General features: G+C 44.4%; 1 protein-coding gene across 1 annotated transcript in view; it reads right to left on the reverse strand.

The window, feature by feature from the left end:
- The window catches only part of LOC135507509 (usherin-like), a 474,271-nt gene that overhangs the window by 224,551 nt on the left and 224,351 nt on the right, over nt 1-25,369 (reverse strand). The window contains 3 exon segments of the mRNA XM_064927019.1: nt 1,954-2,096; nt 7,187-7,334; nt 24,171-24,359. Coding sequence (XP_064783091.1) covers nt 1,954-2,096; nt 7,187-7,334; nt 24,171-24,359 — 480 coding nt within the window.

The raw sequence follows: 25,369 nt of genomic DNA on the forward strand, positions 1-25,369 counted from the left end.
GTGGTGATGAGATGTGTGTGTGTGTGTGGTGATGAGACGTGGGTGTGTGTGTGGTGATGAGATGTGTGTGTGTGTGTGTAGTGATGAGATGTGTGTGTGTGTGTGTGTGTGTGTGATGAGACGTGGTGTGTGTGTGTGTGATGAGATGTGTGTGTGTGTGTGTAGTGATGAGATGTGTGTGTGTGTGTGTGTGGTGATGAGACGTGGGTGTGTGTGTGTGTGTGTGTGTGTGTGTGTGTGTGTGTGTGTGATGAGACGTGTGTGTGTGTGTGTGTGGTGATGAGACGTGTGTGTGTGTGTGTGATGAGACGTGTGTGTGTGTGTGTGTGTGTGTGTGTGTGTGTGTGTGTGTGTGTGTGTGTGTGTGTGTGGTGATGAGACGTGGGTGTGTGTGTGTGTGGTGATGAGACGTTGGTGTGTGTGTGTGTGTGTGTGTGTGTGTGTGTGTGTGTGTGTGGTGATGACATGTGTGTATGTGTGTGTGTGTGGTGATGAGATGTGGGTGTGTGTGTGGTGATGAGATGTGTGTGTGTGTGTGGTGATGAGACGTGGGTGTGTGTGTGTGGTGATGAGATGTGTGTGTGTGTGTGTAGTGATGAGATGTGTGTGTGTGTGTGTGTGTGTGGTGATGAGACGTGGGTGTGTGTGTGTGTGTGTGTGTGTAGTGATGAGATGTGTGTGTGTGTGTGTGTGTGTGGTGATGAGACGTGTGTGTGTGTGTGTGTAGTGATGAGACGTGTGTGTGTGTGTGTGTGTGTAGTGATGAGATGTGTGTGTGTGTGTGTGTGTGTGTGTGTGTTGATGAGACGTGTGTGTGTGTGTGTGTGTAGTGATGAGATGTGAGGGACTGATTATTAGCGGTGCCAGTAGACATTAATACACTGCATCTCCCATAATCCTCTCTGGCGGTGGCCGTGCGCTGACTCGTGGCGTTGAGGCTCTTGAAAGCAGCGTTGTGTCTTTCACAGTGAACGCACGGAATGTAAAGGTCTTAGCTCTGGTAGCAACCATCATACTATCACACACTCTGGCTAATGCAACGCCTCTACACAAGTCACAAAGGAGAAGTGTGTGTGTGTGTTTGTGTGTGTAGGAAAAGAGTGCAGGGTTAATAGTGTGTATGTAGGTGTTGATTGATAGAGCAGTTTGGGTGGTGTGTGTTTGATACATGTTCTCTCTGTTCGGGCCACAGACAGAGAGGGCTTAGAGTGGCGGACATAGCACTACTGACCTGTTGTCCGCACGCACAAGCGCGCGCACACACACACACACACACACACACACACACACACACACACACACACACACACACACACACACACACAACACACACACACACACACACACACACAAAATATTCCCATATGCAGCTCTGTCTCAATTGTCCATTCGTCCATTGAGGAAGGTGTGTGTGTAGCAGGTGTGCTGATTCTGAAAAGCTAGGAGAAAGTGATGGGCAGTAATACAACGCATCCCGAATCTATGCAGATAGTGGTACTATAATTATACTGTATGTTGTAATAGAGAAGTAATTCATGTTTAACTTTGCAGAGAGTCTAATGTGATTCTATTACAGCAATTAGCTAGCAATGACACTGACTAGGTCATCTACACACACTATATACTTTCAATATTCTCTCTCCCTCCCTCCCTCCCTCCCTCCCTCCCTCCCTCCCTCCTCTCTCTCTCTCATGTGAATGTGAGTGAGTGTGTGTATGTGAGAGAGAATCCCTGTACACACGGTCTGTGTGTAAGGACATGAACTATCACTCGTTTAATCGCTTGTAGTCTGTGAGAGAATGTGAGTTATGAGAATGTGACTTTTCAAAGAATGTGTGTGTGTTCCAAGTGCATGTGTTCCTGTGAGTGTAAGGCAGTATACATCGTAAACAGCATGTTTGGGTTTATGCCCTAAAACCACGTGTGTGTGTGTGTGTGTGTGTGTGTACTCACTGTCCTCTGCGGTACGTAGGCTGGTCCAGTCACTGGCGGTCTCTCCGTGCGTGTGTGACACCACCACTCTGAACAGGTAGTCTGTGTATGGAGACAGACCTTCCACTGTGTGGCTGAATGTGCTCGTCACATTGTTCAACAGTCTATGAGGGAACACACACACACACACAAGTTTATATTTCTTCTGCTAGATACATAAAAAGAAAATGAGTAGCCCCACGCTCAAAAGAGATGATAGAAACACGGATTAGTTTACTGTTGGGGCCAACATTATAATCAGTAAAAAGTCACCTGAGTGACAGATTAATGATTCATTAAAATCTGTTAGTGTTTTAAATTTGAGTCTATATGAACTACTTGACGTTCTCTCTGAGCTCTTATTCCTCATTTAAATGTCAAGCCTTGCGCGTAACAAACACAATTCTAAACATTTCATATATCAAAACCCACATTTATCAAATTATAAATTAGGATAAAACACCGGGCGACCAACATCAACCCACCCTTCATCTATCACACATACATTTGGATATCAATTAACAGAACGTCACTGAATATGACGCCAGGTAATTGGCATGAATGAAATGAATGAATCAACCATGTATTGTTCAAGCAGCACCAATCTCCCAGACAGGGCCTTTCTATAGAAGAGCACTATTGGACATAATGAATAAATCAGGGTAAGAATGAGAGGCGTACGTACTGTAGGTAGCGTGCTGGAGGGTGAGGGAATGACTCTGATATATAATACATGGACCTAGTCATTTATTTATTACCACAGAATGAGAATAGTCTCTTTTTGGATTAAATTGCAATTTGTTGTCAGGAAGCATGGAATGAATACATATCAGATACCAGCACAACTTTTTTTATTTTAATCTTGCTTTCTCCGTCTACTGATCTCTACCTCTTTCTCTCTACCTCTCACTCTCTCTCTCTACCTCTCTCTCTCTCTCTCTCTCCACCTCTACCTTTCTCTCTTTCTTTCTACCTATTTCTCTCTCCCGACGTCTCTCTCTCTCACTCTCTTTCTTTCTACCTCTCTTTCTCTCTACCGCTCCCTCTCACTCTCTTTCTTTCTACCTCTCTTTTTCTCTCTACCTCTCTCTGTCTACCTATACCTTTCTTTCTCTCTCTCACTCTCTTTCTTTCTACCTTCTTTCTCTCTACCTCTCTCTCACACTTTCTTTCCACCTCTCTCTTTCTCTCTACCTTTCTCTTTCTTTCTACATCTGTCTCTCTCTCTCTCTTTCTTTCTACCTCTCTCTTTCTCTCTCTACCAATTGTTGCCCTCCCCTTTCTCTCCTTCCTTCCCTCTCCCTCTTCACACAATGCATTATAGCCAGCTCAAATAGCCCAGGCCTGTATATTTAGCCAAGGCACTTCATTGTTGATTGTAGAAAGTGTATAACTTGTGCTACAAGGTGTTGGAAAGGGAGTAAGCCCGGACATTGGCGAGGCACACGTTACTTATTGAGCTATGAAAGTTACTGTTAAATCAAATCAAATCAAATTTGTCACATGCACATGGTTAGCAGATGTTAATGCGAGTGTAGCGAAATGCTTGTGCTTCTAGTTCCGACAATGCAGTAATAACCAACAAGTAATCTAACTAACAATTCCTAAACTACTGTCTTATACACAGTGTAAGGGGATAAAGAATATGTACATAAGGATATATGAATGAGTGATGGTACAGAGCAGCATAGGCAAGATACAGTAGATGGTATCGAGTACAGTATATACATATGAGATGAGTATGTAAACAAAGTGGCATAGTTAAAGTGGCTAGTGATACATGTATTACATAAGGATGCAGTCGATGATATAGAGTACAGTATATACGTATGCATATGAGATTCATAATGTAGGGTAAGAAACATTATATAAGGTAGCATTGTTTAAAGTGGCTAGTGATATATTTACATCATTTCCCATCAATTCCCATTATTAAAGTGGCTGGAGTTGAGTCAGTGTCAGTGTGTTGGCAGCAGCCACTCAATGTTAGTGGTGGCTGTTTAACAGTCTGATGGCCTTGAGATTGAAAAACAACTTCTGTCTCTCGGTCCCAGCTTTGATGCACCTGTACTGACCTCGCCTTCTGGATGATAGCGGGGTGAACAGGCAGTGGCTCGGGTGGTTGATGTCCTTGATGATCTTTATGGCCTTCCTGTAACATCAGGTGGTGTAGGTGTCCTGGAGGGCAGGTAGTTTGCCCCCGGTGATGCGTTGTGCAGACCTCACTACCCTCTGGAGAGCCTTACGGTTGAGGGCGGAGCAGTTGCCGTACCAGGCGGTGATACAGCCCGCCAGGATGCTCTCGATTGTGCATCTGTAGAAGTTTGTGAGTGCTTTTGGTGACAAGCCGAATTTCTTCAGCCTCCTGAGGTTGAAGAGGCGCTGCTGCGTCTTCTTCACGATGCTGTCTGTGTGAGTGGACCAATTCAGTTTGTCTGTGATGTGTATGCCGAGGAACTTAAAACTTGCTACTCTCTCCACTACTGTTCCATCGATGTGGATAGGGGGGTGTTCCCTCTGCTGTTACCTGAAGTCCACAATCATCTCCTTAGTTTTGTTGACGTTGAGTGTGAGGTTATTTTCCTGACACCACACTCCGAGGGCCCTCACCTCCTCCCTGTAGGCCGTCTCGTCGTTGTTGGTAATCAAGCCTACCACTGTTGTGTCGTCCGCAAACTTGATGATTGAGTTGGAGGCGTGCGTGGCCACGCAGTCGTGGGTGAACAGGGAGTACAGGAGAGGGCTCAGAACGCACCCTTGTGGGGCCCCAGTGTTGAGGATCAGCGGGGAGGAGATGTTGTTACCTACCCTCACCACCTGGGGGCGGCCCGTCAGGAAGTCCAGTACCCAGTTGCACAGGGCGGGGTCGAGACCCAGGGTCTCGAGCTTGATGACGAGCTTGGAGGGTACTATGGTGTTGAATGCCGAGCTGTAGTCAATGAACAGCATTCTCACATAGGTATTCCTCTTGTCCAGATGGGTTAGGGCAGTGTGCAGTGTGGTTGAGATTGCATCGTCTGTGGACCTATTTGAGCGGTAAGCAAATTGGAGTGGGTCTAGGGTGTCAGGTAGGGTGGAGGTGATATGGTCCTTGACTAGTCTCTCAAAGCACTTCATGATGACGGAAGTGAGTGCTACGGGGCGGTAGTCGTTTAGCTCAGTTACCTTAGCTTTCTTGGGAACAGGAACGATGGTGGCCCTCTTGAAGCATGTGGGAACAGCAGACTGGTATAGGGATTGATTGAATATGTCCGTAAACACACCAGCCAGCTGGTCTGCGCATGCTCTGAGGGCGCGGCTGGGGATGCCGTCTGGGCCTGCAGCCTTGCGAGGGTTAACACGTTTAAATGTTTTACTCACCTCGGCTGCAGTGAAGGAGAGACTGCATTTTTCTGTTGTAGGCAGTGTCAGTGGCACTGTATTGTCCTCAAAGCAGGCAAAAAAGTTATTTAGTCTGCCTGGGAGCAAGACATCCTGGTCCGTGACTGGGCTGGATTTCTTCCTGTAGTCCGTGATTGACTGTATAGACCCTGCCACATGCCTCTTGTGTCTGAGCCGTTGAATTGGGATTCTACTTTGTCTCTGTACTGACGCTTAGCTTGTTTGATAGCCTTACGGAGGGAATAGCTGCACTGTTGGTATTCAGTCATGTTACCAGACACCTTGCCCTGATTGAAAGCAGTGGTTCGCGCTTTCAGTTTCACGCGAATGCTGCCATCAATCCAAGGTTTCTGGTTAGGGAATGTTTTAATCATTACTATGGGAACGACATCTTCAACGCAAGTTCTAATGAACTCGCACACCGAATCAGCGTATTCGTCAATGTTGTTATTTGACGCAATACGAAACATGTCCCAGTCCACGTGGTGGAAGCAGTCTTGGAGTGTGGAGTCAGCTTGGTCGGACCAGCGTTGGACAGACCTCAGCGTGGGAGCTTCTTTTTTAAACTTTTGTCTGTAGGCAGGTATCAGCAAAATGGAGTCATGGTCAGCTTTTCCGAAAGGGGGGCGGGGCAGGGCCTTATATGCGTCGCGGAAGTTAGAGTAACAGTGATCCAAGGTTTTTCCGCCCCTGGTTGCGCAATCGATATGCTGATAAAATTTAGGAGTCTTGTTTTCAGATTAGCCTTGTTAAAATCCCCGACAACAATGAGTGCAGCCTCCGGATAAATGGTTTCCAGTTTGCAAAGAGTTAAATAAAGTTCGTTCAGAGCCATCGATGTGTCTGCTTGGGGGGGGGGGGATATATACGGCTGTGATTATAATCGAAGAGAATTCTCTTGGTAGATAATGCGGTCTTTATTTGATTGTGAGGAATTCTAAATCAGGTGAACAGAAGGATTTGAGTTCCTGTATGTTTCTTTCATCGCACCATGCCTCGTTAGCCATAAGGCTTACACCCCCACCCCTCTTCTTACCAGAAAGGTGTTTGTTTCTGTCGGCGCGATGCGTGGAGAAACCCGTTGGCTGCACCGCTTCGGATAGAGTCTCTCCAGTGAGCCATGTTTCCGTGAAGCACAGAACATTACAGTCTCTGATGTCCCTCTGGAATGCTACCCTTGCTCGGATTTCATCAACCTTGTTGTCAAGAGACTGGACATTGGCAAGAAGAATGCTAGGAAGTGGGGCACGATGTGCCCGTCTCCGTAGTCTGACCAGAATACCGCCACGTTTCCCTCTTTTTTGGAGTCGTTTTTTGGGGTCGCTGCATGCGATCCATTCCGTTGTCCTGTTTGTAAGGCAGAACACAGGATCCGCGTCGCGAAAAACATATTCTTGGTCGTACTGATGGTGAGTTGACGCTGATCTTATATACAGTAGTTCTTCTCGACTGTATGTAATGAAACCTAAGATGACCTGGGGTACTAATGTAAGAAATAACACGTAAAAAAACAAAAAACTGCATAGTTTCCTAGGAACGCGAAGCGAGGCGGCCATCTCTGTCGGCGCCGCTGTTAGTGGTTTGTCCGGTGTAGCCCTGAGCAGCAGTAGTAATGTTAGTCTGTCTATTCTACTCTGTCTGTAAGTGATGTTAGTGGCTTTAGTAGTGTTATCTATGGAAGGGTGAAGGGTTTGACCTTTGTAAAGGAACATCCGGCATAGCCCTCATCTGAAGGGCATTGTGCATGGTTTTGCTGTATAGTTGTGCATGTTCAGTAGTAGAGTAGTTTATTGTGCATCTATGGTCAGCCGTAATGCATAGTAAGGGATCTTACTGTTGTATAGGACCGTCTGGCGTATCCCTCATCTGTAGGTCGTAGTATAAGGGTCCAGGAGCGTTGGCACGGGCCGGAGGGAGCCAGGACAACTGCAGACTGGCAGGGGTGGCATCTATCCCACCTGGGGGCATTACACCATCTGGAGCTGGGGGGAGAGAGAGAGAAAGAGAAAGAGTGAGAGAGAGAGAGAGAGAGAGAGAGAGAGAGAGAGAGAGAGAGAGAGAGAGAGAGAAATGAATGGACATTTTCACATCATCACCAATCCCCTTGGTCCTTAGACATAGAGGATGACACTGTGTCATTTGTCCGTCTGGGCTCTCTGTAGGCCACCAGAACAGACAGCTCAGCTTGTGCCCCAGATGATGACATGTGACAACATCTTCTCTCTCTTCTCCTCTCTTCCTCCATAAGGCATTATCATTCAGATAGTGGCAGGAGTCAGCGCTCCCTCTCTGATCTACAACAAAGACTGTTCCCACAAAGAACCTTATAGAAAGAGAGAGAGAGAGGAGAGAAAGAGAGAAAAAGAGAAAGTGAAAGAGGCAGTGCCCTGAATAGAGAGATGGAGCATAAAGGAGAGGAATGGGAGAGACTCATTTCTAAAGAAGGGTCGGCCCACTCTCACCCCCCAGACCAGATATACAAGCTCCTACTGACACACACACACACACACACACACACACACACACACACACACACACACACACACACACACACACACACACACACACACACACACACACACACACACACACACACACACACACACACACACACACACACACACACACTTATATCCTCATTAACATTGCCGTTGCATTGTGATCCTCTTCAGGCAACTGTTAGATTCTCCACTTATGAACATCGATCAGACGGTGAAACATCTTCAAGGTCTGGAGTGAAAACATCTGGAAAACATCACTCTAATCTGGAGTGATTTGTCTGCTTGGAGGTGCACTTGACTGGACACCAGTTCAAATCACACTGTTATAGAGAGGCTATAGAACATACATCAGCACCATAGTGTGTGCCTGTGTGTGTACTTGCATGCATGTGTGTGTGTGTGGAGAGACTGTAGAGACCATTGTTCAATCAACATCAACACACTCCTCTCACAGCCCTCCACTCATCACTGCACTACACTACAGGCCAGACACAAACCACTGATTATTTATCCTTTACACACCACACATACTGATAGACCAATACATAATAAAACATACACTAGGAAAAACAGACCTATTGGACATAATGAACATCAGAAGACAACACAATAATAGATTGAAGATAAATGATTTTGGAGATGGAATTTAGTGAGAGTACCATTCAGTTCATGTGTATGTGTCCGTGCATGTGTATATGTTTGTGTATGAGTGCGAGCGTGTACGAATGTGTCTGTCTGTATGTGTGTGTGTGTGCGTGTCTATCTGCGTACATGTTTGTGTGTGCACGTGAATGCATGCCTGAGTCTGTCTGTTTGTGTGTGTGTGTGTGTGTGTGTGTGTGTGTGTGTGTGTGTGTATTAATGAAGTGATTTGGTGGTGAGGCGTTAGTCTAATGTGTTGATGGATGGGAGGGATGTGTGTCAATATGGCCACTGGAACAGAGGATTATGGGGAGAGGGAGAGACACCCTGGGGACTCATATGTCACTTAGGAAGACAGGAAACAGCACGGACCACAAAAAAGAAAGGAGGGAGAAAAAAACAAAAAAACAAGACAAAGGAGATGACTTAACCCAATCCTCTGTTCCCTGGTGAAGGGGCGAGGGGGTGGAGTGTGTGTGTGTGTGTTTGCATGCGTGTCACGGTCAAGCACTTCACTCACGTCAGCACCCCGAAATTAGTTTCATACCCAATTTACATAATGTACAGCACTCCCATTACGGCAAAATCACAGAATGGAATGACAAAAGAGATATAACGACAAAGAAAATAATCGGTGTCTGCAGTATCTGAGTTGGAGTCTAAAGACTTGTTCTGTTGTTCTGTTGTAGTCTAAAGATGTGTTCTGTTGGAGTCTAAAATACTTGTTCTGTTGTTGTTTAAAGACTTGTTCTGTTGGAGTCTAAAGACTTGTTCTGTTGTTCTGTTGTTGTCTAAAGACTTGTTCTGTTGTAGTCAAAAGACTTGTTCTGTTGTTCTGTTGGAGTCTAAATACTTGTTCTGTTGTTTTCTAAAGACTTGTTCTATTGTTTTCTAAAGACTTGTTCTGTTGGAGTCTAAAGATTTGTTCTGTTGGAGTCTAAAGACTTGTTCTGTTGGAGTCTAAAGACTTGTTCTGTTGGAGTCTAAAGACTTGTTCTGTTGTTGTCTAAAGACTTGTTCTGTTGTTGTCTAAAGACTTGTTCTGTTGTTTTGACTTGTTCTATTGTTTTCTAAAGACTTGTTCTGTTGGAGTCTAAAATACTTGTTCTGTTGTTGGAGTCTAAAATTCTGTTGTTCTAAAGACTTGTTCTGTTGTTTTGTCTAAAGACTTGTTCTGTTGTAGTCTAAAATACTTGTTCTGTTGTAGTCTAAAATACTTGTTCTGTCATTCTGTTGTAGTCTAAAGACTTGTTCTGTTGTAGTCTAAAGACTTGTTCTGTTGTAGTCTAAAGACTTGTTCTGTTGGAGTCTAAAGACTTGTTCTGTTGTAGTCTAAAGACTTGTTCTGTTGTAGTCTAAAGACTTGTTCTGTTGTTGCCTAAAGACTTGTTCTGTTGTTCTGTTGTAGTCTAAAGACTTGTTCTGTTGTTCTGTTGGAGTCTAAATACTTGTTCTGTTGGAGTCTAAAGACTTGTTCTGTTGTTCTGTTGTTGTCTAAAGACTTGTTCTGTTGTAGTCAAAAGACTTGTTCTGTTGTTCTGTTGGAGTCTAAATACTTGTTCTGTTGTTTTCTAAAGACTTGTTCTATTGTTTTCTAAAGACTTGTTCTGTTGGAGTCTAAAGACTTGTTCTGTTCTTCTGTTGGAGTCTAAATACTTGTTCTGTTGTTGTCTAAAGACTTGTTCTGTTGTTGTCTAAAGACTTGTTCTGTTGTTTTGTTGTCGTCTAAAGACTTGTTCTGTTGGAGTCTAAAATACTTGTTCTGTTGTAGTCTAAAATACTTGTTCTGTTGTTCTGTTGTAGTCTAAAGACTTGTTCTGTTGTAGTCTAAAATACTTGTTCTGTTGTAGTCTAAAATACTTGTTCTGTCATTCTGTTGTAGTCTAAAGACTTGTTCTGTTGTAGTCTAAAGACTTGTTCTGTTGTAGTCTAAAGACTTGTTCTGTTGTAGTCTAAAGACTTGTTCTGTTGTAGTCTAAAGACTTGTTCTGTTGTAGTCTAAAGACTTGTTCTGTTGTTGCCTAAAGACTTGTTCTGTTGTTCTGTTGTAGTCTAAAGACTTGTTCTGTTGTTCTGTTGGAGTCTAAATACTTGTTCTGTTGGAGTCTAAAGACTTGTTCTGTTGTTCTGTTGTTGTCTAAAGACTTGTTCTGTTGTAGTCAAAAGACTTGTTCTGTTGTTCTGTTGGAGTCTAAATACTTGTTCTGTTGTTTTCTAAAGACTTGTTCTATTGTTTTCTAAAGACTTGTTCTGTTGGAGTCTAAAGATTTGTTCTGTTGTAGTCAAAAGACTTGTTCTGTTGTTCTGTTGGAGTCTAAATACTTGTTCTGTTGTTTTCTAAAGACTTGTTCTATTGTTTTCTAAAGACTTGTTCTGTTGGAGTCTAAAGACTTGTTCTGTTCTTCTGTTGGAGTCTAAATACTTGTTCTGTTGTTGTCTAAAGACTTGTTCTGTTGTTGTCTAAAGACTTGTTCTGTTGTTTTGTTGTCGTCTAAAGACTTGTTCTGTTGGAGTCTAAAATACTTGTTCTGTTGTAGTCTAAAATACTTGTTCTGTTGTTCTGTTGTAGTCTAAAGACTTGTTCTGTTGTAGTCTAAAATACTTGTTCTGTTGTAGTCTAAAATACTTGTTCTGTCATTCTGTTGTAGTCTAAAGACTTGTTCTGTTGTAGTCTAAAGACTTGTTCTGTTGTAGTCTAAAGACTTGTTCTGTTGGAGTCTAAAGACTTGTTCTGTTGTAGTCTAAAGACTTGTTCTGTTGTAGTCTAAAGACTTGTTCTGTTGTTGCCTAAAGACTTGTTCTGTTGTTCTGTTGTAGTCTAAAGACTTGTTCTGTTGTTGCCTAAAGACTTGTTCTGTTGGAGTCTAAAGACTTGTTCTGTTGTAGTCTAAAGACTTGTTCTGTTGTTCTGTTGGAGTCTAAAGACTTGTTCTGTTGTTCTGTTGTAGTCTAAAATACTTGTTCTGTTGTTCTGTTGTAGTCTAAAATACTTGTTCTGCTGTTCTGTTGTAGTCTAAAGACTTGTTCTGTTGTAGTCTAAAGACTTGTTCTGTTGTAGTCTAAAATACTTGTTCTGTTGTAGTCTAAAATACTTGTTCTGTTGTTCTGTTGTAGTCTAAAATACTTGTTCTGCTGTTCTGTTGTAGTCTAAAATACTTGTTCTGTTGTAGTCTAAAGACTTGTTCTGTTGTTCTGTTGTAGTCTAAAGACTTGCTCTTTTGTTCTGTTGTAGTCTAAAGACTTGCTCTGTTGTTCTGTTGTAGTCTAAAGACTTGCTCTGTTGTAGTCTAAAGACTTGTTCTGTTGTTCTGTTGTAGTCTAAAGACTTGCTCTGTTGTTCTGTTGTAGTCTAAAGACTTGCTCTGTTGTAGTCTAAAGACTTGTTCTGTTGGAATCTAAAGACTTGTTCTGTTGGAGTCTAAAGACTTGTTCTGTTGGAGTCTAAAGACTTGTTCTGTTGGAGTCTAAAGACTTGTTCTGTTGTTGTCTTTATCTGGACTGACTGATGTGTAATACCAAGACTGGTGACAGCAAATGCTTGGTTGGCATCACCCATCTCATCTATCATCACCTACCTACCTACAGTCTCATCTCATCTATCATCATCTACCTACTGTCTCATCTCATCTATCATCATCTACCTACTGTCTCATCTCATCTATCATCATCTACCTACTGTCTCATCTCATCCTGGTTTCAATGATGTTTCTAGAGACAATATCTCTCTCTTCATCACTCAATACCTAGGTGTACCTCCACTGTATTAACATCCTACCATACCTTTGTCTGTACATTATACCTTGATGCTATTTTATGGCCCCCAGAAACCTCCTTTTACTCTCTGTTCCAGACGACCAATTCTTATTGCTTTTAGCCATACCCTTATTTTACTCCTCCTCTGTTCCTCTGGCGATGTAGAGGTGAATCCAGGCCCTGCAGTGCCTAGCTCCACTCCTATTCCCCAGGTGCTCTCTTTTGATGACTTCTGTAACCGTAATAGCCTTGGTCTCATGCATGTTAACATTAGAAGCCTCCTCCCTAAGTTTGTTCTATTCACTGCTTTAGCACACTCTGCCAACCCGGATGTTCGAGCTGTGACTGAATCCTGGCTTCGGAAGACCACCAAAAATTCTGACATTTTAATCCCAAACTACAACATTTTCAGACAAGATAGAACTGCCAAAGGGGGCGGTGTTGCAATCTACTGCAAAGATAGCCTGCAGAGTTCTGTTCTACTATCCAGGTCTGTACCCAAACAATTTGAACTTCTACTTTTAAAAATCCACCTCCCTAAAAACAAGTCTCTCACCGTTGCCGCCTGCTATAGACCACCCTCTGCCCCCAGCTGTGCTCTGGACACCATATGTGAACTGATTGCCCCCCATCTATCTTCAGAGCTCGTGCTGCTAGGCGACCTAAACTGGAACATGCTTAACACCCCAGACACCCTACAATCTAAACTTGATGCCCTCAATCTCACACAAATGATCAATGAACCTACCAGGTACCTCCCCAAAGCCTTAAACACGGGCACCCTCATAGATATCATCCTCACCAACTTGCCCTCTAAATACACCTCTGCTGTCTTCAACCAAGATCTCAGCGATCACTGCCTCATTGCCTGCATCTGTAATGGGTCAGCGGTCAAACAACCTTCACCCATCACTGTCAAACGCTCCCTCAAACACTTCAGCGAGCAGGCATTTCTAATCGACCTGGCCGACCATGATCTCATCCCGTCAGTAGAGGATGCCTGGATATTTCTTTTAAATGCCTTCCTAACCATCTTAAATAAACATGCCCCATTCAAGAAATTTAGAACCAGGAACAGATATAGCCCTTGGTTCTCCCCAGACCTGACTGCCCTTAGCCAACACAAAAACATCCGATGGCGTTCTGCATTAGCATCGAACAGCCCCCGTGATATGCAGCTGTTCAGGGAAGCTAGAAACCATTATACACAGGCAGTTAGAAAAGCTAAGGCTAGCTTTTTCAAGCAGAAATTTGCTTCCTGCAACACTAACTCAAAAAGGTTCTGGGACACTGTAAAGTCCATGGAGAATAAGAACACCTCCTCCCAGCTGCCCACTGCACTGAAGATAGGAAACACTGTCACCACTGATAAATCCACCATAATTGAGAATTTCAATAAGCATTTTTCTACGGCTGGCCATGCTTTCCACCTGGCTACTCATACCCCGGTCAACAGCACTGCACCCCCCACAGCAACTCGCCCAAGCCTTTCCCATTTCTCCTTCTCCCAAATCTGTTCAGCTGATGTTCTGAAAGAGCTGCAAAATCTGGACCCCTACAAATCAGCCGGGCTAGACAATCTGGACCCTTTCTTTCAAAAATTATCTGCCGAAATTGTTGCCACTCCTATTACTAGCCTGTTCAACCTCTCTTTCGCGTCGTCTGAGATTCCCAAAGATTTGAAAGCAGCTGCGGTCATCCCCCTCTTCAAAGGGGGGGACACTCTTGACCCAAACTGCTACAGACCTATATATCTATCCTACCATGCCTTTCTAAGGTCTTCGAAAGCCAAGTCAACAAACAGATTACCGACCATTTCGAATCTCACCATACCTTCTCTGCTTTGCAATCTGGTTTCAGAGCTGGTCATAGGTGCACCTCAGCCACGCTCAAGGTCCTAAATGATATCTTAACCGCCATCGATAAGAAACATTACTGTGCAGCCGTATTCATTGATCTGGCCAAGGCTTTCGACTCTGTCAATCACCACATCCTCATCAGCAGACTCGACAGCCTTGGTTTCTCAAATGATTGCCTCGCCTGGTTCACCAACTACTTCTCTGATAGAGTTCAATGTGTCAAATCGGAGAGTCTGCTGTCCGGACCTCTGGCAGTCTCTATGGGGGTGCCACAGGGTTCAATTCTTGGACCGACTCTCTTCTCTGTATACATCAATGAGGTCGCTCTTGCTGCTGGTGAGTCTCTGATCCACCTCTACGCAGACGACACCATTCTGTATACTTCTGGCCCTTCTTTGGACACTGTGTTAACAACCCTCCAGGCAAGCTTCAATGCCATACAACTCTCCTTCCGTGGCCTCCAATTGCTCTTAAATACAAGTAAAACTAAATGCATGCTTTTCAACCGATCGCTACCTGCACCTGCCCGCTTGTCCAACATCACTACTCTGGACGGCTCTGATTTAGAATACGTGGACAACTACAAATACTTAGGTGTCTGGTTAGAGTGTAAACTCTGCTTCCAGACCCATATCAAACATCTCCAATCCAAAGTTAAATCTAGAATTGGCTTCCTATTTCGCAACAAAGCATCCTTCACTCATGCTGCCAAACATACCTTTGTAAAACTGACCATCCTACCAATCCTCGACTTTAGAGATGTCATTTACAAAATAGCCTCCAATACCTTACTCAACAAATTGGATGCAGTCTATCACAGTGCAATCCGTTTTGTCACCAAAGCTCCATATACTACCCACCATTGCGACCTGTACGCTCTCGTTGGCTGGCCCTCGCTTCATACTCGTCGCCAAACCCACTGGCTCCATGTCATCTACAAGACCCTTCTAGGTAAAGTCCCCCCTTATCTCAGCTCGCTGGTCACCATAGCATCTACCACCTGTAGACCACGCTCCAGCAGATATATCTCTCTAGTCACCCCCAAAACCAATTCTTTCTTTGGCCGCATCTCCTTCCAGTTCTCTGCTGCCAATGACTGGAACAAACTACAAAAATCTATGAAACTGGAAACACTTATCTCTCTCACTAGCTTTAAGCACCAACTGTCAGAGCAGCTCACAGATTACTGCACCTGTACATAGCCCACCTATAATTTAGCCCAAACAACTACCTCTTTCCCTACTGTATTTAATTAATTTATTTATTTTGCTCCTTTGCACCCCATTATTTTTATTTCTACTTTGCACACTTTTTTTGCCTTTACCACCCTTATCTCACCTCATTTGCTCACATCGTATATAGACTTGTTTATACTGTATTATGTTATTGAATGTATGTTTTACTCCATGTGTAACTCTGTGTCGTTGTATGTGTCGAACTGCTTTGCTTTATCTTGGCCAGGTCGCAATTGTAAATGAGAACTTGTTCTCAACTTGCCTACCTGGTTAAATAAAGGTGAAATAAAAAAATATATCATCACCTACCTACCTACAGTCTCATCTCATCTATCATCATCTACCTACAGTCTCATCTCATCTATCATCACCTACCTACAGTCTCATCTCATCTATCATCATCTACTTACTGTCACATCTCATCTACCATCACCTACCTACAGTCCATCTCATCTATCATCAACTACCTACAGTCTCATTTCATCTATCATCACCTACCTACCTACAGTCTCATCTCTCATCACCTACCTATATACAGTCTCATCTCATCTATCATCACCTACCTACCTACAGTCTCATCTCATCACCTACCTATATACAGTCTCATCTCATCTATCTTCACCTACCTACCTACAGTCTCATCTCATCACCTTCCTACCTACAGTTTTATCTCATCTATCATCACCTACCTACCTACAGTCTCATCTCATCTATCATGACCTTCCTACCTACAGTCTCATCTCGTCTATCATCAGCTACCTACCTACAGTCTCATCTCATCTATCATGACCTTCCTACCTACAGTCTCATCTAGTCTATCATCAGCTACCTACCTACAGTCTCCTACATTCTCAGATCCTAGATCTGCGTCCTTATATCACCCCTATGTTGTGCACTATTCGAGGGAATAGGGTGCCAAACTAGTACACTACTTTTGGCCGGAGCTAGAACACTAAAGAAGAAATAGGGTGCCAAAGAAGTGCACTATAGAGGTGAAAAGTGTACTATTTCAAACACAGACCAATTACTGTGGGAAAGGAAGTGGACCAGCAGAGGGCCCATTCGGCATATTACCCATCTGCCCCTGCTCTGTCGTTGTGGCCAAGCCCGTAACTGTGGTGATGGCTATGAGTAGTGTATGTGAGTACACTGAGCCTGGGCCCAGCACAACATCATAGCTGGTTTCTAGTCAGCCCAATCACTTATACTAGTCATAGCCAACACTCTAACTGCTCTGTATGTGTAGGACAGCTAGTGCATGAGTAACCCATCTGCCTATAGTACTACACTGTGTCAGCCATCATTATCGGCTTGGCTAAAATACCTAACAGGTCATTGATGTAAATTATCATGTTTTCTTAATCAGCTCATTTGGGCAAATAAAGGGATACGCATTTTTACCCAGAGTGCAGTGGTAGTACTGTACTAAGTCATGTCTGAACTGACCATAAAGTTCAGTTCGTGTCAGACATTTTTATGGTGATATCCTGGCTGTGTTTGTGTGTGTTTTGAGTGTATTTGGAGGGTTGCTGCTTGGGTGTGTGAATGTCGGTCTCTCCCTGCAAGTGTGTGTGCATGTGAATGTGAGTGTGTGTGTGCACGCATAAATGTATGCCCCCATGCATGTGTGTTTTCTGTGTATCCCAGACTGTAGTTGGTGTGTGTATGTGAGTGTGTATCTAGTTGATAGAGCAGTTAATTCCAACCACCCAAACACACACAGAGAAAGAAAAGGCATGCAGCTCGATGCCTTTGTCTCCGCTTCACACTCAGGTATATCAGAGGTGTCACTAATCATTTTAAACTATGCACTTTTATGTTCCCCCTCCATCCGTAAACTCTCAGCCTCTTCTGTTCTTTGATATAACAAGGGCAGATTGAGACAAGGCTTCAGTTCGCCTAACAAAAGTATAAAGATCTGCCAAGGGGAGAGAGAGGAGGAGAGAATGAGAGAGAGGAGAGAGAGAGGAGAGAGAGAGGGGAGAGAGAGGAGAGAGAGGGGAGAGAGAAGGAGAGAGAGGGGAAAGAGAAGAGGAGAGAGGGGAGAGAGAGGGGAGAGAGGAGAGAGAGGAGAGTGAGAGGAAAGAGTGGGAGAGAGAGGAGAGAGAGAATGAGAGAGAGGGGAGAGAGGGGGAGAGAAAATGAGAGAGAAGGGAGAGAGAGAAGGAGAGAGGGGGGAGAGAGGTGAGAGAGAGGAAAGAGGGGGAGAGAGAGGAGAGAATGAGAGAGAGGGGAGAGAGAGGAGGAGAGAATGCGAGAGAGGAGAGAGAGGAGAGAGAGGAGGAGAGAAGGAGAGAGAGGAGAGAGAGGATAGAGGAGAGAGAGATGGGGAGAGAGAGGAGGAGAGAATGAGAGAGAGGGGAGAGAGAGGGGAGAGAGGAGAGAGAGGGGAGAGAGAAGATGAGAGAATGAAAGAGAGGAGAGAGAGAGGGGAGAGAGAGGAGAGAGAAATAAGAGAGAGGGGAGAGAGGCGAGTGAGAGGAAAGAGTGGGAGAGAGAGGAGAGAGAGGAGAGAGAGAATGAGAGAGAGGGGAGAGAGGGGGGAGAGAAAATGAGAGAGAAGGGAGAGAGAGAAGGAGAGAGAGAGGAGAGAGGTGAGAGAGAGGAAAGAGGGGGAGAGAGAGGAGAGAATGAGAGAGAGGGGAGAGAGAGGAGGAGAGAATGCGAGAGAGGAGAGAGAGGAGAGAGAGGAGGAGAGAAGGAGAGAGAGGAGAGAGAGGATAGAGGAGACAGAGATGGGGAGAGAGAGGAGGAGAGAATGAGAGAGAGGGGAGAGAGAGGGGAGAGAGGAGAGAGAGGGGAGAGAGAAGATGAGAGAATGAAAGAGAGGAGAGAGAGAGGGGAGAGAGAGGAGAGAGAAATAAGAGAGAGGGGAGAGAGGGGAGAGAGAGGAGAGAGAGAAGGAGAGAGAGGGGAGAGAGAGGAGGAGAGAATGAGAGAGCGGGGAGAGAGAGGAGGAGAGAATGAGAGAGAGGAGAGAGAGGAGAGAGAGGAGGAGAGAGAGAAGGAGAGAATGAGTGAGCGGAGAGGAGGAGAGAGAGGAGGAGAGAGAGAGGAGGAGAGAATGAGAGAGAGGAGAGAGAGGGGAGAGAGAATGAGCGAGAGGAGAGAGAATGAAAGAGGAGAGAGAGGAGAGAGGGGGGAGAGAGAGGAGAGAGAGGAGAGAGAATGAGCGAGAGGAGAGAGAATGAGAGAGGAGAGAGAGGAGAGAGGGGGAGAGAGGAGAGAGAGGAGAGATAGAAAGGGGAGAGAGAATGAGAGAGAGTAAAGAGAGAATGAGAGAGAGTAGAGACAGGAGAGAGAGGGGAGGAGAGAATGAGAGAGAGGGGAGAGAGAATGAGAGAGAGGAGAGAGAGGGGAGAGAGAATGAGAGACAGGAGAGACAGGAGAGAGAATGAGAGAGAATGAGAGAGAGGAGAGAGAGGGGAGAGAAAATGAGCGAGAGGAGAGAGAATGAGAGAGGAGAGAGAGGAGAGAGGGGGGAGAGAGGGGAGAGAGAATGAGAGAGAGGAGAGAGAGTGGAGAGAGAGGGGAGAGAGAGAGGGGGAAAGTGTGGTATTTAAAATATATACTTCCTCATGCCTTTGTTTTGAACTTGAATTTTTTGCGGAGGAACATTCCAGACTCCTGCTATTGTTGTGGTGTGATTGCCGAGGTGCCGACGTGCAGGTGTGTGTGTGGTTATCTCGTTAGCTTCTGATCAGCTCTGGCATTTATCAGTATGCACAATTAGATCCTATTCTACCAAATCAATCACACACAGAGACACACGCACCCATGCACATGCACAATCACAGATACACACATGGTATAAGGGCCATATTTTAATGCACAATCACAGATACACACACGGTACAAGGGCCATATTTTAACAATCGAAGGTCACTAGAATTGTTGATATTCACAGAGGTCCTCTCCTGCTCTGCAGAACAGCCTCCTTTTGCACCCCCTTAACTCACTGATCTCTGTCTCTGTCTCTCTCTGTGTGTGTGTGTGTGTGTGTGTGTGTGTGTGTGTGCGCGTGTGTGCGTGCAGAACCTTGGAAGGGGGCAAGGGATTACCGCTCACGCAGCCTGGCTGGGGGGAAGACAAAAGGAGAGGAGAAGAATAGGAGAGAACAGGGGGAAAAGAGTGTGATCAAATTGGTGTAATAAGACTTGTGCGATGTTTGAAGGAACATCACCACATGAGAGGAGATCATTGATTCAGAAATATAGCAGAGAGAGAGAGAGGGAGAGAGAGACAGACCACGTATTCACCCTGCAGACCCTAATTGACAAACAAACAAACCAAAACAAAGGCAAAGTCTTCTCATGCTTTGTTGATTTAAAAAAAAACTTTGGACTCAATTTGCCATGAGGGCCTGCTATACAAATAGATGGACAGTGGTGCTGGATGAAAAGCATTCGACATGCAGCTTGATCCCCACTCTCTTCAGCATATATATCAACGAACTGGCGAGGGCACTAGAACAGTCTGCATCACCCGGTCTCACCCTACTAGAATCTGAAGTCAAATGTCTACTGTTTGCTGATGATCTGATACTTCTGTCACCAACCAAGGAGGGCCTACAGCAGCTCCTAGATCTTCTGCACAGATTCTGTCACACCTGGGCCCTGACAGTATATCTGAGTAAAATAATCTTCCAAAAAAGGTCCAGTTGCCAGGACTACAAATACAAATGCCATCTAGACATCGTTGCCCTAAAGCACACAAAAATCTATACATACCTCGGCCTAAACATCAGCGCCACAGGTAACTTGCACAAAGCTGTGAACGATTTGAGAGACAAGGCAAGAAGAGCCTGCTATGCCATCAAAAGGAACATAAAATTCAACATACCAATTAGGATCCGGCAAAAAAAGACTTGAATCAGATATAGAGAACCCATTGCCCTTTATGTTTGGTCTGCTCAAAATGGGACAAACACTAAATTGAGAATCTGCATGCAGAATTCTGCAACAACATCCTCCATGTGCAACGTAAAACACCAAATGATGCATGCAGAGCAGAATTAGGCCGATAACCGCTAATTATCAATATCCAGAAAAAAGACGTTAAATTCTACAACAACCCAAAATGAAGTGATTCCCAAACCTTCCATAACAAATCCCTCACCTACAAAGAGATGAACCTGGAGAAGAGTCCCCTAAGCAAACTGGTCCTGGGGCTCTGTTCACAAACACAAACAGACCCCACAGAGCCCCAGGACAGCAACACAATTAGACCCAACCAAATCATGAGAAAACAAAAAGATAATTACTTGACACATTGGAAAGAATATACAAAAACTATTTGTACATCGTTACAACACTGTATATAGACATAATATGACATTTGAAATTGGAACTTTTGTGAGTGTTATATTTATTGTACATTTTTTATTGTTTATTCACTTTTGTTTATTATCTATTTTCACTTGCTTTGGCAATGTAAACATATGTTTCCCATGCCAATAAAGCCCTTAAAATGAATAGAATTGAATTGAGAGAGACAGAGAGAGAACAGAGAGAGAAAACAGAGAGAGAGAGCGTGAGGGAGAGGAAGAGAGCAGGAGAGAGCAAGAGAGAGCGCGAGAGAGAGAGAGCACGCGAGAGAGAGAGAGAGAGAGAGAGAGAGCGCGCGAGAGAGAAAGCACACGAGAGAGAGAGAGAGGGAGGGAGGGAGGGAGGGTGTCAGATGAAAGGCCTGAGTGTTTATATATCAGGATATTAACACACATGTACTGAGTGTTAATATATCAGGACATTACTGGAGATACATTACAATGTTAATACTGACACCAACTGTCACGACTCCGACCGAAGGTGGCTCCCCTTCCCGTTCGGGTGGCAATCGGCGGTCGTCGTCGCCGGCCTACTAGCTGCCACTGATTCTTTTCTCCCCCTCCTTATGTGTTTATTGGTTACACCTGTTTTGAGTTGGTTGAAATTAGTTGGGCTTCATTAGTCAGCCGGCCCGCCCGTTTCTTTGTGCGGGATTAATTATTGTAACCTTTGTATTTGGTGTAGACAAACGTGTTGGTTTATGTTCGCTGGACTGTTTTCGTCCCCCATGTCTGGGGCATTTGTCTTGAGCATCCAGTGTTTAGTGGGGTGGCCGTGGTTCACGGTGTGTGCATTAAAAGAGCACTATATTGAACTCTCTGTTTTCCTGCGCCTGACTTCACACTCCCGACACCCAGAACGTTACACCAACCAGCTATGTGTGTGTGCGTGTGTGTGTGTGTGCGTGTGTCTAAGATCGTTTATTGATCGATCACCCACTCATCCTCCCTGATTCCTATTCCAGAGAGAAAACAAAGAAAGAAACAAAGACAGGTTGTCACGTTCTGACCTTTATTTTCCTTTGTTTTGTCTTTATTTAGTATGGTCAGGGTGTGAGTTGGGGTGGGCAGTCTATGTTTTGTGTTTCTATGTTTAGCTTTCTGTTTCGGCCTAGTATGGTTCTCAATCAGAGGCAGGTGTCATTAGTTGTCTCTGATTGAGAATCATACTTAGGTAGCCTGGGTTTCATTGTTGGTTTGTGGGGTGTTTGTTTCCGTGTCTGTGTTTTTCGCCACACGGTACTGTTTCGGTTTTTGTTATTTCACGTATTCGTTTATATTTTTTGTATTTCATAGTGTTCAGTGCTTTTGTTATTAAAATCGTCATGAACACTTACCACGCCGCATCTTGGTCCGATCCTTACTCCTCTTCAGACGAAGAGGAGGAACTCTGCCGTTACAGAAACACCCACCAACAAAGGACCAAGCAGCGTGGTAACGGGCAGCAGCAGCAGCGTAGTCAGGACTCCTGGACATGGGAGGACGTTTTGGACGGCAAGGGTTGCTACACATGGGAGGAGATCCTGGCTGGAAGGGACCGCTTCCCATGGGAACAGGTGGAGGCAGCTAGGAGAGAGGAGCCAGCGATACGAGGGAACGCGGCTGGCAAGAAAGCCCGAGTGGCAGCCCCAAAAATTTCTTGGGGGGGTTACACAGCGAGTGTGTCGAAGCCAGGTAGGAGACCTGCGCCAACTTCCTGTGCTTACAGTAGAGCGAGAGGGACCGGGCAGGCACCGTGTTATGCTGTGGAGCGCACGGTGTCCCCGGTGAGGACGCATAGCCCGGTGCGGTACATTCCAGCTCCTCGTATCGGCCGGGCTAGAGTGGGCATCGCCACTGGCTATTTAACCACTAGCTATTTAACCACTGGCTATTTAACCACTGGCTATTTAACCACTGGCTATTTAACCACTGGCTATTTAACCACTGGCTATTTAACCACTGGCTATTTAACCACTGACTATTTAACCACTAGCTAGTTAACCACTGACTATTTAACCACTGGCTATTTAACCACTGACTATTTAACCACTGACTATTTAACCACTGACTATTTAACCACTAGCTAGTTAACCACTGACTATTTAACCACTGGCTATTTAACCACTGGCTATTTAACCACTGGCTATTTAACCACTGGCTATTTAACCACTGGCTATTTAACCACTAGCTATTTAACCACTGGCTATTTAACCACTGGCTATTTAACCACTGGCTATTTAACCACTGGCTATTTAACCACTGACTATTTAACCACTAGCTAGTTAACCACTGACTATTTAACCACTGGCTATTTAACCACTGACTATTTAACCACTAGCTAGTTAACCACTGACTATTTAACCACTGGCTATTTAACCACTGGCTATTTAACCACTGGCTATTTAACCACTGGCTATTTAACCACTGGCTATTTAACCACTGACTATTTAACCACTAGCTATTTAACCACTGGCTATTTAACCACTGGCTATTTAACCACTGGCTATTTAACCACTGGCTATTTAACCACTGGCTATTTAACCACTAGCTATTTAACCACTGGCTATTTAACCACTGGCTATTTAACCACTGGCTATTTAACCACTGGCTATTTAACCACTGGCTATTTAACCACTGACTATTTAACCACTGGCTATTTAACCACTGACTATTTAACCACTGACTATTTAAGTGACGAGTTCTATTTGTAGAGAGACTCATAAAACGCAACATAATTACAATCAACCACAATTTAACAGTACTGTGAGCATTTATTCTGTAGTGGCTTCCTTCTGTTTACTCTGTCATTTAGGTTAGCATTGTGGAGTAACTACAATGCTGTTGATTCATTCTCAGTTTTCTCAGCCATTAAACTCTGTAACTGTTTTAAAGTCACCATTGGCCAGTCACCATGGTGAAATCCCTGAGCGGTTTCCTTCTCTCTGGCAACTGAGTTAGGAAGGACGGCTGTTTGTTGTAGTGACTGAGTGTATTGATAGACCATCCAAAGTGTAATAAATAACTTCACCAGGCTCAAAGGGATATTTAATGTCTGCTTTTGTTTTTACCCATCAACCAATAGGTGTCCTTATTTGTGAGGCACTGGAAAACCTCCTTGGACTTTATGGTTAAAATTGTTTTTGAAATTCACTGATCGACTGAGGGATCTTACAGATAATTGTACGTGTGGGGTACAAAGATGATGTAGTCATTCAAAAACCAGGTTAAAAACTATTATTGCATGCTACTTATTATGTGATTTTTTAAAGCACATTTTTTCAGGCTTTCCCGAACAAAGGGGTTGAATACTTATTGACTCAAGACATTTCATTTTTAATTAATTTGGAGAAAAAAATTCTAAAAACATAATTCCATTTTGACATTATGGGGTATTGTGTGTAGATCAGTGACACAACATCTCAATTTAATCAATTTTAAATTCCGGCTGTAACACAGCAAAATGTGGAAAAAGTCAAGGGGTGTGAATACTAAGTCACTGTATGTGTCTATGGTACCTTACCAGTAGGGGGCATGGAGACAGCAGTAGGTAGACTGTCCACACACCCCATAGTGTTGCAGGCCCGGACCATCAGGCTGTAGTTAGAGTAGGGCTGGAGACCTCCGACAGACACCCACCTCCCTGCTTCACTACTATTATACACACTATCACCATCACCTTCATCATCATCATCATCATCATGACCTGGACCTGAGAGGGGGAGAGAGAGAGAGAGAGAGAGAGAGAGAGAGAGAGACAAAGAGAGAGAGAGAGAAATAGAGATGGAGAAAGAGGGGGAGAGAGAAATAAAGAGAGAGGGAGAGAGAGAAAGAGGGAGAGAGAGAGAACATGAATCATCAGTATCCTAGGTTTGAATTCATGTTTGAAATAGACTTTGTCACATGAGAAGGAGAGACAGGAATACACACACACACACACACACACACACACACACACACACACACACACACACACACACACACACACACACACACACACACACACACACACACACACACACACACACACACACACACACACACAGTCAGGTCAGGGGTCGACCATCATGATCCCTAGCCACCACCACCACCACTTACAGTAATGCAATCCATCTAAGGATATACAGCCCCATGCACACATTAAATAGGAATTAATTTAACTTAGATATCACTGGACCTATAGGGAGGGGGAGGGAAAGAGAGAGGAGGGGGAGAAGGGGAGGAAGAGGGAGGGGAAAGAGTAGGGAGGGAAGAGAAAAGGGTTCGGATAGGGGAGAGAGGAATCGGGGAAGGTTGAGAGAGATGTAGAGAGATAGACGTAGAGAGAGGCGTAGAGAGAGATGTAGAGAGAGAAAGACGTAGAGAGAGAACGACGTAGAAAGAGAGACGTAGAGAGACGTTAATTTTTATTGTTTATTTCACTTTATATATTATATACCTTACTTGCTTTGGCAATGTTAACACATGTTTCCCATGCCAATAAAGCCCCTTGAATTGAATTGAATTGAATTGAGAGAGAGAGAGAGAGACGTAGAAAGAGACTTAGAGAGAGAAAGACAGAGAGAGAGTTGTAGAGAGAGAGTCATAGAGAGAGAGACGTAGAGAGAGACAGAGAGACGTGGAGAGAGAGACAGAGAGAGAGATATGTAGAGAGACAGAGAGAGAGACAAAGGGAGACAGAGAGAGAGATACATAGAGAGAGAGATGTAGCGAGAGAGACAG

This window comes from Oncorhynchus masou, chromosome 21 (assembly GCF_036934945.1).
Source record: "Oncorhynchus masou masou isolate Uvic2021 chromosome 21, UVic_Omas_1.1, whole genome shotgun sequence".
Classification (NCBI taxonomy): domain Eukaryota; kingdom Metazoa; phylum Chordata; class Actinopteri; order Salmoniformes; family Salmonidae; genus Oncorhynchus; species Oncorhynchus masou.